The 18025-nt window shown below is 26.8% G+C and overlaps 1 protein-coding gene across 1 annotated transcript; it reads right to left on the bottom strand.

The window, feature by feature from the left end:
* Positions 1–7057: 7057 nt before the first annotated feature.
* LOC145126835 (uncharacterized) lies at positions 7058–11988 on the bottom strand. Its single transcript, XM_079062121.1, has 5 exons — positions 11927–11988; positions 10912–11059; positions 8333–8570; positions 8001–8080; positions 7058–7648 (listed from the first exon to the last, which is right to left on the bottom strand). The coding sequence occupies exons 1-5, from the start codon at positions 11986–11988 to the stop codon at positions 7058–7060; spliced, it is 1119 nt and encodes a 372-aa protein (XP_078918247.1).
* Between the last annotated feature and the right edge of the window lie 6037 nt (positions 11989–18025).

Raw genomic sequence — 18025 nt, 5'->3', positions numbered from 1 at the left:
ATATATTATTCTCATAATATATTAATAAATCATAATTAATCCTTTCTCTCCATAATTCATCCTATCAAGTTGCTTTGGTGAAGGCAACCCAAAAGGACCATGCACCATCGGGTCAAGTACATACCAAAATAGTTATGGACTTAGACACTAATCCAACAGTCTCCCACTTGGATAAGTCTAATAACTATTCTATGTATGACTTCAGATCCTGATCTGCAATCGTAGCTTTCAAAAACCGCTGTCAACTCTGATCCTATCAGAAGCGTGTCCTTTAGATAAGGGATCATATATTCCTCCATTCTAGATATCGTCTAGACTGAGACATGGTTTAAATCATTCTCTCTGTCTATGTGTTGTTTCCCGATTTCCGATTTATGACGACTGACAACAGACTACAATTGAACACATCAAATTAGTCCCGGCTTGGCCAAGCGCTTAGTTGTCATCACTAAATCATCGAGGGGCCCACAGATATCGCTTTCATCCTACTTTGGATAAAAGGAACGGATAAACTTTGATTCAATGCTTGCTTGCACTCACTTACCGAATCACACACAACAATATGTTTTATGACACCAAGTTACTGGTGCGTTTACATATTATCAATGTGTAACCGACTCACAAGATACAACTCACACATCTCGGTTTCAAGAATATAAGATATTATCGTCTCACCAGTCACTCGTGATAAAATCCATGAAGTGATCCAAGTGAGTGTGGGTTTAATCCAATGCTCAAATCATATTCATAAGCACTCATGAACGTTGCATCAAACATTTGCTTATGTCTAATACACTTTAGACAATCTACAAACCAATTCATGACAGTCTTCATTCATACCTACTTCCAACATATGAACGACTGTGGACCATTCGAATAATTTGATTATTCTGAAATAATTTAATTATTCAGGAAGTCAAAACATGCAAAGTGAAACACAAGAATAATACTAATCCCATATGGCCCCAAACTCTGGGTATAAATAAAACATTTTATTTAATCACCATATTGATTACTCATTATTTGTTATTTCGGGTAATCAACTTCTTACTTGAATTATTACTACACTTGTCCTATGCTCTCAGCATGCACACAATGTTTACCTATGGTCCTTTCTTTGTGAAATAGATCAAATGAACACATTTCCAATCATATTCATTTCACAACTCCCAATCCTTATCACAAGTATAAGAATATCAAATTCTTGTTACTTATGCTAGATTCTAACACTTTATGCAATGATTCTTTCGTAAAGTCACAGCTCAAAATCATCAAGACTCGGCTAATCTCTATCAGAAACAACTCTATAGATATGATGTCTCTCACTCAAAGTACATTCCTTTGAACATCCTTCTTGCATAAAAGTTTCTAATCTAGACATAGATTCTTAATATCTAACTCCCAATATGGAAACATTTCCATATTTGGCATATGACAATTCATTCTTAATAGAATCTTATCTATTCATAATAATGTCATCCAATACCATACTTCCAACTACTCACAAGCGACCAATCCTCAGCGAGCTTTGGATCGTCCTTTGATAGTTGTTTAATTATTTTAGTCAAAACCGATTCTAGTCCTTTTTCCCTCTAAATGCGCTAGACATTTTGAAAATTTTAGAATGGTCAAATATTATAGCACTTGCAATCGATCCTATACCCGAAGCGTATGGAACACGATGCATAATGTCTTACATAAAGATATGATGCTTTATCCATCTTCTGCCATAATATTTTATGTGTCTCGTTCTTACAATTCGAACTATGAAGAGGGATGCCGTAATCATAATCGAAATTTAAGAACACACTATGTATCCTTTGACTAAATTTATTAAAATTTCTCAATCTAAGCTTTAGATTTTGAAACGAAGTGCAATATTCTCTCCCTTAATTATAGCAAAACAACTATTCAACCCTTACGACTTTGCAAAGTATGACTCTTGTTTTCTATAATTAATATTGCTAACTTGCAATACTTGCCTTAATAATCATACAAGCACAACATTTATGCTCCCACTATCATGATGATTATTATCATATAAGCATAACACTTATGCTCCCACTAGCTTTGACATGTTTTTAGAAAACAACTGAACTTCCAGAAAACAATACTTATTGAATTTCTGAAGTTCATATTTCTAATACCTAATGCTTTGATAATCCTTTATCTAAGCTTCTTAAACTTATACACCTTTGCCTTAGATAGCTCATATGTATGTCTAAACAATCCAGACTAATTGCCAAATCTCACAATCGAATTATGGAAAGGGATGTCGTAACCATAATAGAATTCGAGAATACAATTTCACAATCACTATCTTCTTAAATCTCTCTTAGTGAAAGCATTTCCTCACAGTCATTTTCATGAAGGAGGGAATCTTATGACACTTAGATTTTAATGGTGTATGTGTTCCTATCCATGCGAATTTGTCAAAACCAAAGTTTGCGACAAATCCAAACTCATATGGACTGAACTTTCTCAATCTTGATTTCTTGCCTTATGGTAACACGAGTGCCCACCATGTCTTCCAAGTAGTTAAGCAGTTCATCCTTTCATATCAACGTATTTTTCATTGATCAAGGTGCTTGCCTTTTATGCGTTCAAATGAGAACTCATAGAACTCACATGCATAATTAACTTAATTGGAATGGCACAGAAAAATAATGTCAACACGATAGGTTGTAAACCTCAAGTCGTGTGCTAGTGATGATCGATAAGGTTTATTCTCGATTAGTTCTTGAAACTTTTCAAGACCATTAAGACTCCCACTGACTCCTTGACATATAAGATTCTTTTGTCAATAAACATTTCTCGACAAACAAATATTCAAGAGTTAGTGTAGTTTTTATCAAGACAAAACACTTCACTAAATTGGCCCTAGTTGGTCTTTGTCTTATCCAAGACATCATAACTTTCCAATGGTGCAAGAATAAGAAAACCCTTTGAAATTTCACATATGCATATAGTATTTCCAAAATACTCCTATAGTTGAATGATTACATGAGAATAGAATTCCCTAGCTAAAAATGCTAGTTGTGACAAGTTTCATGCCATCATATGGTCTGAACAAAAGCCAGCTGGCACCACTAGAGGTAATATTTCTTGTTTTTTTCTTTTGTACACTATCATATGTTTATAACTGTAAACACATATGATTTCAATATTTATTAAACGTTAAATCAAATGTGATTACATGTAATTATCTGTTTTTTAAATTTAATTTCATTTCATGTTTTGTATATAATCACATATCATTATAATATTTCTCATAATTATAATCACATATAAATCACAGAAAAATACTAAACTAGAAAAACTCAAACGCAAGGAAGCTGTAGTGGAAGAAATTCAACCTCAAAACCAACCAAAATTAGAATTGTTTCAAAAAACCAATTGTCCCTGAAGTTCCAAAGAATAAAAATATCATGGAGGAACCTCGCAAAAAGAGAAAAATGAACCCTGCAGAAAAAGGAGGCCTCCATATAAAGCATGAGTCATTTCCTTCAAGACAATGGTAACATCTGATGAAGAAATTCTTGGTGAATAGCTCTTCAACTTACAAGGAAGCGAATAGTAAGTTATTTATATGAGATTAACACTTATAAAAAATCACATTAATTAATCACATGTTCAAAATTAATTAATCACATGTGATTATAAAACATAATCACATATTATTAAAGTTCTGTTAAGTATACTTTTTCAACAGTGATCAGTCACATGTGATTACAATTATGAATATAATAATCATATTAAAACATACTTGTTAAACATGGATCAATCACATGTGATTACTAAACATAATCACATGTGATTAAATTTCTGTTAAGTATAATTTTTCAACATTAATCAATCACATGTGATTAAAGTAATGAATATAATAATCACATTAAACATACTTGTTAAACATTGGTTAATAACATGTGATTACCAAACGTAATCACATATGATTAAAAGTTTTGTTAAGTATACTTTTTCAACATGGGTCAATCACATGTGATTACACTTATGAATATAACAATAACAAAATGATTTTTTATATTTACAGTGATCAAGTGTTGTTTATAGAAAACAAACGATAAGTTTTCCGATATGTGTTTGAAAGCTTGTATGCAGAAGAATATCTATATTCTGATGTTATAGACTCATAGGCTGAATTGCTAAATTACAATGAGAAAGATAAAGACTTAAAAAATTCTCCATATAGAGTATTCTTTTCCATCCAACTCACGGTAAGTTAAACATATGTGATTCTAACACTAAATAAATAAAAGTTGTTTAAATACATATATCATTATACACTGAATCACACATGATTCACCATTTAGACAAAGTACATTGAGGATGAGCCACTTCTAAAACCAACAAAAGATGAGAAGAAGAAAAATATAGATAAAGAATTGAAGGAAACAATGGAACAGGAAGCAAAGGAAAAATACGATAACAGATACAATCTATTCAGGAAATACCTTATATATTGATTAAATGTAGACGAAGAAAAAACACAAATGAAAAATGTTGATCTTGTAAGTTTTTAAAAAAAAATCTTATTATTCTTATTATAGTGTATATCCTTTCTAAATATGACAATACATATTTAAATCCAGCTATTTTTCCCTGTTTTCTGTGAAGAACATATGTTTGTATTTGTTTTTAACATCAAAAATGCAAACATTGTGATACTGGACAACAACATCTCATGGGCAAAAATCAAAGCTAAGTACATGCATGTACTCAAAAACATGGTAAGTAATCATATATGATTATGTAAAAAATCACATGTGATTGAATAAAATATTTATTATAAAATGTGATTACATAAAAAATCAAATGTGACTATATAAAACAATAACATGTGATTTAATAAAAAATATGAATAAACATTTGTAAATCACATGTGAATATACGTTTGAATTCAAGCATAAAACATTATTTCATGCTTGTAATCACATGTGATTATGTAAATTATTTTTAATCACATCTGATTATATAAATATAAATAACATTTTTATATGTTTAATTGTATGTGACTAACTTTATATATATATATATATATATATATATATATATATATATATATATATATATATATATATAAACTTCTTAAGATATCTGCATTAGATCAATCATCCAAGATATCATGCCCTTCAAGACCCAAATATCAAACCACAAATACCACATATGATATGTAAAACTAAAAATAACAAAAGAGATTGTGGAGTATTTGTGATGAGATATACGGAAACATATATGGGTCAAATAGAATACAAAACTGGATTTCCAAAAGAAGGAGTTCAAGATGCATTGCTCAATTGGGGGAGAACCATATATGCGTATGCATTGATAAATTCTGAGATTAATTTCTAAAAGGATGATATCATGGAGCTTACTCATGATTTCAACAAACAAGATAAAGAGAAAAGAGAAAGCGATCAAAGAAAAGTTTGTGCGAAAGTCCATAAAAGGTTGAAGGACAGCCAAAGAGGATAACTGAAGGCAAAATGGTGAAGGGGAAGATGAAGATGGAAGTGTTGAAGGTGAAGGGGTGAAGGTGAAGGTGAAGATGGGAGTGGAGAATGTTGAAGGTGAAGATGCAAATGGTGAAGTTTGAAGGACTGTTTGTCAATGGATAATTTGATTATTGGTTTATTTAGATAATGTTTACTTTTTAATTAGATGAATGCTTGCTACTTTATTAAGACAATGTTTAGGTTTTAATTAGAAAAATGTTTGAACATATATATATATATATATATATATATATATATATATATATATATATATATATATATATATATATATATATATATATATATATATATATATATATATATATATATATATATATATATATAATGAGTAGTTTATTGCTTTACAAAACAATCTCTACTTTTTTGTTTAACTGTAATTAATGTTTAGAAAATGTTTTACTTTAAATCATATATGATTTTGATATTTATAACAGTTATAAAATGTCTTGTTCTTTGTACAATACGATGTGATATCGACAATCACATGTGATTATTTATATAATCATATATGATTTGGACAATCACGTGTCATTAGCACAATATAGATTGAATCACATATGATTATAAACATTTTTTTATAATACGTTTATATTGAATAACTTAAACATAATTTATATATCAATAACATATGTGATTAAACATAGAAACATGAATATAAACACATGTGATTAGAAAAATTATACAAAGACATATAAACTCTTATATAATCATTTATTTTCACAATGGCATGTGATTATGAATGTAATCACATATTATTTTGAAAATCATGTGTGATTATATTCATAATCATTTATGAAAAAATTAACATATGAATAATTTGCATTTATTATGAACAGTTTATGATTTATACATCAATCACATGTGATTACAAACATAAACATAATTTAAATACCCAACCACATATGATTATACATATAAAAGAAAAAATACAATAGTATAATATGTGATTAAACATATAAACATTGATATAAACACATGTGATTAGAAAAATTATACAAAGACATATAAACTCTTGTATAATCATTTATTTGCACAATGACATTTGATTATGAATGTGATCACATATTATTTGGAAAATTATGTGTGATTATATTCATATTCATTTACGAAAGAATTAACATATGATTTTGACAAACACGTGTGATTAAAAGATTCTTGATTAGAAATATTAAACAAAAAACAATCACATATGGTTAGTTTGCATCTATTATGAACAATGTATGGTTTATACATCGATCACATGTGATTACAAACATAAACATAGTTTGAATACTCGATCACATATGATTAACTTATATTATATAGACAAACAGATTAAATCAAAGACACTCACATATGATTATCACTTGTTATAAAAATTGAAAACAAACTCAAATATGATTATTCTCAATTGTTATGAACATATAATGCTTAAAAAATAGAAAACTAGTAATCAAAAAATAAATCTCATAGAAATCAAATATGATTATGACTTAAAAACTCATATATGATTATCACTGGTTATAAACATTGTATGCTATACATCATTTCTGAGCAACAAATCTGCTTGGACAAGTACGACTGTTGTGTGGTTCTCTTTGACCACACACTAAGCATTTTATGGTCTTCTTTTTAACTTTCATAATTGATTTTTCAACTTCACCAATAACCCTTTTCTTTCTACATCCTTTATTGTGTTGAACATCTGGAACAAAAATCTCAACCTCTTCTGGTATAGAAACGTTATAAAATCTCTCAGGTACATCAAAATTTATAATATGCACTTCATTTGAAGAATTACTCTTCACATCATTCAATAAAAGCTGTGTTTTTTCAGCCAAAGACGCTAGCTTTTGCTTATCATCTCTCACAATATCTAAAGCATACTCAATATTGAAAAATACTTCATTGACCAATTTAGTAACATCTGCATCCTCTTCATCGAAACGATCTCTTGATAGTTGATAATTTGAAGATATTACATCCTTTCTCCATCGCCTAAGAATATATTTATCCAGAATTTCATCAAAATTTTTGTTCATCAATATTCTGAAAGCATGTCTACACAGTATACCGAAACAATTAAAATGTCCACAATTGCAGTTCACTTCTTTTTCAGTATATTTTAGTTCCACCTGTAACAATACAAAATCACATATGATTATACATTAACCATTTGATTATACATGTACTTATAATCATATATGATTATACATGTACTTATAATCACATGTGATTTTAATCACATGTACCTATAATGACATTTGGAGTGGCACGTATGATCACATGTGATTTTAATCACATGTACCTATAATCAAATCTGATTATAACCACATGTGATTTGAAAATTTTATTTTTTCTATAATCACATCTAAAACTCATTATCTTTGTAATCACATGTGATTATAATCATATGTACCTAAAAACAAATCTGATTATAACATTATGATAATATAAAAAATAAGTTATAATTAAAAAATAAAATACCTTATACGTTGCTTTTACTTCAAGTTTATGGTTCTTGTGCATAACTTTAAAAAGTTCCCATCCATCTCCCTCATCTAAATCTTTAACATCACAATACCATCCTCATTTATAAATCTCTTTTTGAACTTCAAAAAATATCTTACTCGTGTAGATGTTTGTTGCATGTTCTTCTATCATACGCGGAGACTTCAAAGAATAATGTGCTCCCTTAATTTTATGACCAAGTTCACATTGTGTATATCATTGTTTTTGAATGGAATTGTCATAATTCTTCATGAAATTTAGAAGGAAATTTTCCGTTTGTGAATATGTATTGAAAAAAGAATTGATACTCTCAGCCATTAAAGTTGTCTTCATCAACCCACACATTGGAAAACCACTGAAATATGCAGGTACCCATGATTCCTTATTTTTTAAAATATCTTTAAACCACATCTCATCTTCAAGATTAAATTCTTTCAACAGTAGTTCCCAATTCCACTCAAAAACATCATGCTCAATATACATGTCCCAAACAAACTTATTGAATCTTTTATTAAAATTTGTGCTTTTAAGAAATTCCACAGATAGCTATAATAATCACATATGATTCACATATTAATATTTAAATATATAGGTAATAATAACATCTCATAACTTAAAATGATCCAATCACATGTTATTATAAACATAAAACAACAAACAATGTGCTTTAATCATATGCAATTAGAATCTATTACAAAAAAATAACAGTTAATAACAAATTGTTTTAAATAATATATGATTATCATTTGTTACAATCTTAAATGTATTAAACTTTAATGAATATATGACTAAATTCATATGTGATTATTAATCTTTTATATATCCAAATATATTCAATCATATATGATTAACAGAAGCAAAACTATACAAAAAAAAACTTTTTTGGATGTTTCTTCATGATATGCCACTTGCACAATCTATGCTTTGACTGATAAAAAACTGAATCAACAGCTTGCATTAATGTTGGATCTTGATCTGTTAAAACCAGTAATGGTTGTTTACTTGAATGAGCTTTCAAAAATTGTTCAAGTAGCTACTTGTACGAATCCACATCCTAAATGCTTAACAACCCAGCTTCGACAGTAACAAATGATTTATGATGATCAATAACAGTGAATGGAACAAAAGCCAATGCATGTTTGTTTCATATATAACGACATAACCAAAATACAATTAACCATATTTAGAACTTAGAAATAAATTAAAATAATGATATTAATCACATATGATTAAAAAAATCAAATCAGAATGCTTGTTAACAATTAATAAATCACATGTGATTAGAAAAATAATTACATCATCATACTTGTTGAGCATTAATCAATCATCAATCGCATGTGATTATAACACATAATAACATAAGTATGTTTGTTGATAAATAATCAATCACATATGATTATAATAATAATCACATTACAATACATGTTGATCATTCATCAATCGCACATGATTACAATCATAATCACATCAGTATACTTGTTGACAATTGATAAATCACATGTGATTTAAAAATAATTACATAAGCATATTTATTGTGTATTCATCAATCACATGTAATTAAAAACATAAATATAGAAGAAAAACTTACTTGTTTGTACGAAAGGTGGCATCAAAAGACATGATATCTGAGAATTCACTATAGTATGCTTTCTCTATTTCATCGGCCCAAAACATTGCATTCAAAACCTTATTTTCATCGCATTAAAAAGAATAATTCGGATAGTTGTTTCTCCGATCATTCATATTGTTCACGATAAGTTATGCATCTCTGAATCCAATAATAGATCCCATATCCCTCTTGAAATTTCTGCAATCTACATCATTGTCCCTTACATGCTGAAAACCGTCTTTCAAGGTTGATTTGAGCTTGTAAGCTTTTGTAGCACCCATTTTCGCTGTAGAAGCCCGAACAATGAACTCCTTGTCAGAATATGAAGGAGTCCTTGTATTTTCAAATGACATGTATCTTCAAGGTCGTGATTGTGATTTTCTTGAAACTTGTCAAACCTATACTCATATGTTTCTTTGACACGTTTCACAATAATTTCAGCTTTACAGTTTGTCATCCTATAGATTGTATTACGTTCTGTTGAATTCATTTTTGTTTTACCTATCCTGTTGCAAACCACATACCTATGCTTTATTATATCACCCTTTTCCCTTAATGTGTTCATACGAACATCAAAACCAGCCTTTTCTGCATATCTTTTATAAAAATTAACTCTCTCATCAACATATTTGAACCTCATTGACTTAGTAGGTTTAAATTCTTTAGGAACATCTGTTCTGATATCATGCAGAGCCTCTAACATATAAAATTTGATACACAACTTGTACTCATCATACTGCTTGAATTTGCATCATTGGAAGAAGTACAACATTCACCTATATAATCAATGAATAATCACATGTGATTTACAATGAGTTCCTTATATAATCATATGTGATTATAACAGATAACTGAACATAGATAAACTAAACATGTGTCACATATGATTAACAATATAATAATCTGACAATCACATATGATTAACACTATAATAAATAGATTTAATAAAGAACTACTGAATAATCACATAACATAAAATTGAATATACATTAATGTATGAAATGTGAAATCACATGTTATTAAGGATAAATTTATTAACAAATCAAATGACTAATCACATGTGATTAATAATGAATTCCTTGTATAATCATATGCGATTATAAGAAAATTGAACATAGATAAAATAAACAGATGTAAATATTTATTAAAATATGAAAAACGAATGATCACATATGATTAACAAAATATTAATCACATTTACTAAAACAATTACTTATTAATCACATAATATTAGAAAAAACATATTCAATTCTAAATACATCAAAAATTAAAATTTACCTGAAAACTGCATATTTGGTTTTGATGACTTGATTGTTCAACATCTTCATCAACAACTTCAACACTCTCAACAAAAGTACTAATTTGATCTTCATTTATAAAGAAACTCACATTATCGCTTGTAAAAGACATTGTCAAACAACAGAACCTGTTATTAACAACATAAGCATTTTTTATTAAAACAAATATTAATAATATATGATATGAAACACTATAATATAAAATATAAATGTTATGCTATAATATAAAATGTAAATGTTCATAACATTTGTGATTATAACATATATCAATCAAATATGATCTTAAGCATATATGACTAAAACATTTATGATTATAACTTGTATTAATAATATATTATGTATGATTTAAAGCATTGTATCATAGTTTATAACATATATCAATCACATATGATTTTATAATTGTTAATAAAACATTTATAGTTATAAAAGATATCAACAATATCAATCACATATAATTTATGTTGAGTATTATAGTTTATATAACAGATATCAATCACATATGTTTCTTTAATAGCTAATCATAATCTGTTAATAAAAGAACTTAATCACATGTGATTGAAATAATACGATTTTTAAAAATATACTAATCAAATGTTTTCTGATTGATTTAGGTTTTCCTGCAAACATAAATCACGATTACTAACTTCATACTCAATAATTTTGATTTATACTACATAAATACAACAACAAATGCAATAATCGACGTTTAATGTTCAACATAGGGTACAATATATTAAACCTAACTCCTTTCAAATTCAAAACTTTCAATTCATATTTCATAAATGTAGTTACGATGCAAGAATAATCGACGATAAATGATCAAAATAAGTTCTGAAAAGTGACTATCTTTACTTTTTTGATGAACAATATGTTAAACATAACTCCTTTTAAACTCAAAACGTGAAATAACTTATTCGATTACAAGAATAGATGAAATAAATAAAAATGTTAATGTTTAATCATCAAAAAAGGTTATGCAAAGCGAAGATTTTTACCTTTTGATAGAACGAATAGTTAAACCTAAAATTCTTGGACAATGATGCAATTTCTTCTTCATTAAGAATTGACGAACGACAAGCATAAAATTTTGGAAGAAAAATCATAGAAATCGCAGAGATCTAGGATGAATTGCGAAAAAATTGAATCGAATCACTCTAAATTCAAATGATACTCTCTATCTTGCGTCAAACATGTAAAGGAATCAGATAAAATAATCGTTTATAACAGACAAAGTTACGAAAATACCCCTGAAGACAATCACAAATAGAAACATGCGTGTTTTTTTAATGTGATGGACAAAAAAAATGTTTTCAAATGTTCTCATTTGAATATATATATATATATATATATATATATATATATATATATATATATATATATATATATATATATATGCGTTACGCACGAAAGCAAGTGTGTGCTTAAAATATGTTTGAATTTACGTTTGTGACCTTTCAAACAAAAGTCATAGTATTAAAATAGATGTGATATTTGTTTGAAACAGCTTTATAGTCCGCACTTGATTTCATGACTTTGAAATCCTAATAATGTAGACGTGAGCTTCTTCTAAAATAAACTTGTGTTTCTTAATATGGTTGTTTCTAATGAAAACTTAATAATATTTACACACACAATTCAAATGCCAATTTGTTTACACCATAATTATATAATTGAAAAAAAAAAAAAACATAAAACCAAAAATATACCTCATCGTCATCAAATACCATATCCAAACTCATTACATCGATGTCATTCTTGAAATTGATTCCTTCATTTTACACAACCGTACTTGTAAATCCAATCATCTTTCGATGGTTTTAGTTTATTTATCTTAGCATATGTCATTTAGTACAAATGAAGTGTTTTTGAAGTGATTCAAAATATATATATATATATATATATATATATATATATATATATATATATATATATATATATATATATATATATATATATATATACCTTTAACATTAATGTAATTAAAATTGGTTGATTACATTGAATTCTTATTTTAATACGACAAATCTCAAATTTCAACTACATGTTATTTAAAATAAAACTACTACAACTAAATAGAGTTTTTTTTTAGTTATATTGATACTTGTAAGAATTAGTTAAATAAAATTGAAATTGTAATTAGTCAGTCAAAATATGATCATCTAATGTATATATCAAATATTATAAAAAAACATCCTAACCTTTTATTAAAAAATTAATTATGTGTGTCCAATATTCTATGTGTATTATTTATATAATACTATTTGTATAAGGGTGTAAATTATTATATAAATAGTGATTATTTAAGTGAGTATTCGTAAGAGTTATTAAAATATATATCTTTACCCATATTGATGTAATGAAAAATTATTAATTGTATTGACTTTCTATTTTAATATTCAAACATTACAAATTCCAATTAAAAGTTATTTAAAAATAAACCACTCCAACCGGTTATTAAAAATTAATTATGTGCATATATTGTTTTGTGATAATGACATTTATGTGTATTACATTAAAATAGCACAATCATAAAAAAAACAAATTATATTTTTTTTTATCAAAGAATGAAATTCAAATGTTGATAACCATTTTTTGTATAAGTGTTGAAAAAAGATTAGTTAAAATAACATTTGTTCTTTGTATTATATTTAATTATAATATCTTTTAGGAAAAAAGAATTTTAGTCAAATATTAGTAACTATATTACATTCAGCATGTGTTTATGGACTCAATGCATAGCAACCATATACAAACGAATGAATAAATACATATAAGAAATTAATTAAATGCAAAAGGATTACATGCTTGGGATTATAGCTCCAAGTTGTTGGTCAAGTTCACTAAGTCATTCACCAACTTAAATAACGGATGCCCTTGCAATTCTACGATTTTTTAAATATCTTATATATGTGGAAACTTTTCATACTATAATTCTTAGAAATATAAAAATGTTTTAGGGGTATTTTCATAAAAACGATTTAGGAGGGGGAAAAATTGCAATTTTTTTCAAGTTGATTGAAGATTCATGTCATAAAAAAATTTATTCTTTTTTTATCTTACTTTTTGTTTAAAAAACACACTTCAAACATATAAAACTATAGTTTTGTTCATATTTTGCCTTGCATTTCTTTCATCAATATAAACATAACTCATTAAAAGAAAATAATTGATTTCATTTTCTCTTTCAAAAATAAACTTCAAACACATTAATATTCATAGTTTCTTCTTGTACTTATTTCATCATCATGAATACAACTCATTAAATACAATTGTTGTTTATACATATTTCAAAAACATCAAAATTTACAATACTTTTTTTATTTCTAAATGTACAACCTTCACCTAAAATTTTATTCTTGGTTCTATCTTATTTTTTCTTTCACAAACACACTCTCCACACAAACATCAAAATTGACAAAACTTTTCTTTTGACTCTAAATGTACAACCTTGACACAATTCTTCATCATCTCTAAATACCAAAAAACTGTTAGATTGGCTCATGTAAACAATAACCTTTGTATGGAATTTAAACAAAATAGAAGGGAAAATATATGGAAAGAAGAAACCAAACATGTTTGAAACTTCTCAATTCTCATGCACTATAGATAAGGAAAATGAAAAGAAATGGGAATCAAATGTTTCTTATATAGACACAAAATTCTAATTAAATATTCATTTAAGTGGTATACAGTTAAGAGTTTTGGGAGTTTCAAATGAATATAGTTCAAGATACATGACATATCTTGAACCATTTTCATTTGAATGACCTCATTTATAAGAGATAGATAGATTTAAGGAAAACTCCATAAAAGTCTTTATGTTTTGACATCATAATTGATTTAATCATTATATGTTTTTTTTATTCAATTAAATCCCAAAAACCGGAAATTGTATTCAGTTTGACCATTTTACCCGGTTAACAGGTCATCCCACTTTCAAAAATTACACTTTTGGCCAGATTTTAAGTTTGATTACAAATTTGGTCAAACTTTTACACTTTTGGCCCAGATTTCAAAATTTTGTTACAATTTCATCATAAGTTTAGCTTTTTACATTTTTTTTAAAAAATTCCGAACATGTTTTCTTTGTTGTATAAAATCATATTTATACAAAAAAAACATATGTTTCACATAAAAACTTTCTTTTTTTCAATATATATTTTTTAAAAACACATTTTTGTATGCAAAATACTTATATAAAACCACTTTTTTAAAACCATTTTTGTATGGAAAATACGTATTTATAAAAACATTATTTTATTTATAATATTTATTTATAAAAACATAGTTATGTGAAAATTCATAAAATACACTTATGTAAATTACCTTGTTATACACATATATAGCTTAAAAAACTTTTTATAAAATATGTATTTATTAAGTACATAAAAATGTATGCAAAGGCCTATTTCATAGTAAACGTATTCGTATATATTTATGTATACAAACATGTTTTATACAAACACGTTTTTTATATTATATGTATGTATATATATATATATATATATATATATATATATATATATATATATATATATATATATATATATATATATATATATATATATAACATGTATTTATATAAACACGTTATTATACAAAAACGTTTTTATACATGAATGTACACAAATACATTTACTATGAAATATGTGTTTGTATATATTTTTTTTATAAAAATGTGTTTGTACACATTTTAAAAAAAAAAATTTGTATATATTTTCTTTATAAAAACATATTTGTATACAAATGCATTAATTATAAACTAGAAGTTAGTTTATATTTTTTTTTATAAAATAAGTGTTTGTAAATATTTTTTTTTAAAAAAGATGGATTTGTATATATTTATGTATTATATGCACACAAAATGTTTTTTATGTACTTAATAAATACATATTTTATAAAAGTTTTTAAAGGTATATATGGGTAAAATAACGTATTTTACATAAGTGTATTTCACGTATTTTTACATAACTATGTTTTTATTAATAAGTATTTTAAATAAAATAATGTTTCGTATTTTGCATACAAAAATAATTAAAAAAAATTATATATGTATTTTGCATATAAAAATATTTTTTTAATTATATAGAAAAAAGAAGGTTGTGTGAAAAATATGTTTTTTTTGTATAAATATGATTTTATACAACAAACAAAACATATTTGATTTTAAAAAAAAATGTAAAAAACTAAATTTAGGAGGAAATCGTAACAAAATTTTGAAATCTGGGTCAAAAGTGTATATTTTGGACCAAATTTGTAATAAAATTTGGATAAAACTGTAAAAATGGTCCTTGTGATATGTTCTTTTTCTAAGGTTTAGTCAAAACCTCGACTTTTTTGGATTAGTGGTCATTTTGGCCTAGTTTCGATGCGTATTTAGTCCCTCAATAAACTGGAATGACTTTAATGCCCCTCATGTATTTATTTTTCATTTTTCTTTCTTTTTTTTAATTATATATATATATATATATATATATATATATATATATATATAATTAATAAATAAAGAGAGGGCCCACCCTCTCTCTCTCTCTCTCGTTGAAACTAAAAACACACACACACACATTTAAACTTCTCTTTCTCTACATATGTTCATGATCATCCTCGTTTACCTATCACTTTGAATCAAAGGGTGAGTTTACCCTTTCTCCCTCTTTTATTGAAACCTGCAAATCGTTTTGGAACCATTTTCAACAACCAAAATTGAGATTGGATCGAGAACCCATTTAGAGAAAACAATCCTTCGTTTGAGGCATATTTATTCATTGATTCAATCTCATCGAAGCAACATAAATCAACCAACACAAACCCATAAATATTTTCGTCAGTTGAACATCAATAATGAAGCAACATTCACAATCGAAAATGACTCGGTTCAAACATCTTTCAACAAATATATCCCAAACAACATCAACTTAGAATTTCAGATCAAACATGATAAAAGTTAGAAACTAAAGAACTTGAGAGATGAAAAAATAAGAACCCTAAAATCATCAGCGGATTTGTTCTATGGAAGAGTCGTCGACACCGGTAGATTTGTTCTATGGAAGATGAATCACGATATTTGGAACGTCGAGCTCGCCGTCGGCGACAACAAGGTCGATGTTGATTACAACAGAAATCCTGATTTTCGAGCTGCAATGGGTTTTTTGGGCGATTGATCAAAAGCCATTCTCGTTCCACCAATATCATTCTCCTTATGACTATCCCCTGAAAATACAGGCGGTTAATCCACAGACTCCACCACCAGAAATCAAAAACACAAACCATGGATCAAAACCCATTCAGTGTTGGTTTAGACGAGAGAAAGATTGAGAAATATTGACGCCATTTCTGAACTGGTTGAGAACTTGTACACAAGTGTGTGTGTGTGTGGAGCAGCCATGAAAATAGAGCTCGATGAAAATGATGATCAGACAGAAGGAATATGAAAGACAACCCATTTGAGAGCAAATTGAGAAAAAGGGGATTTGATTATGAAATACTGAAAATGAATATGTGGGGAATGTGGGAGTGACGAAGGAGATATATATATATATATATATATATATATATATATATATATATATATATATATATATATATATATATATATATATATATATATATATATATATAAGAGAGAGAGAGAGAGAGAGAGAAATAGAAAGAAGGTGGGCCTCTCTTTATTTATTAATTATTATTAATATATATATATATATATATATATATATATATATATATATATATATATATGTTGTAAATAATTGGTGGATGACATAATAATTGGTGCATGGTACATTTGTCAACATTTCTAACTAGTTACAATTATATGTTAGTAAAATTTGTAGTATAAATACCCCCCCATTGTAAAGAATGTGATACACCAAAAGTTATAAGAGATATAACTTTCATATTCTTTCTTCTCAATTAAAGTTCTTATCAAAGTTTACTAGTTTGGTTTGATTTATAGTTACATTAATTACGCTTAATTCACAACACGTTATCAGCACGAAAGCTCTAATCAAGGTTATTAAACAAGTGGAAAATCACATCTATCTTAATCAAGGTATGTATTACTTATTAAAAACACTATTAATTATAAAAACCTCAAT

Source organism: Lactuca virosa, chromosome 7 (assembly GCF_052849685.1).
Source record: "Lactuca virosa cultivar CGN04683 chromosome 7, Lactuca_virosa_CGN04683_v6, whole genome shotgun sequence".
Classification (NCBI taxonomy): domain Eukaryota; kingdom Viridiplantae; phylum Streptophyta; class Magnoliopsida; order Asterales; family Asteraceae; genus Lactuca; species Lactuca virosa.
This window is presented reverse-complemented; position numbering and strand designations above follow the sequence as displayed.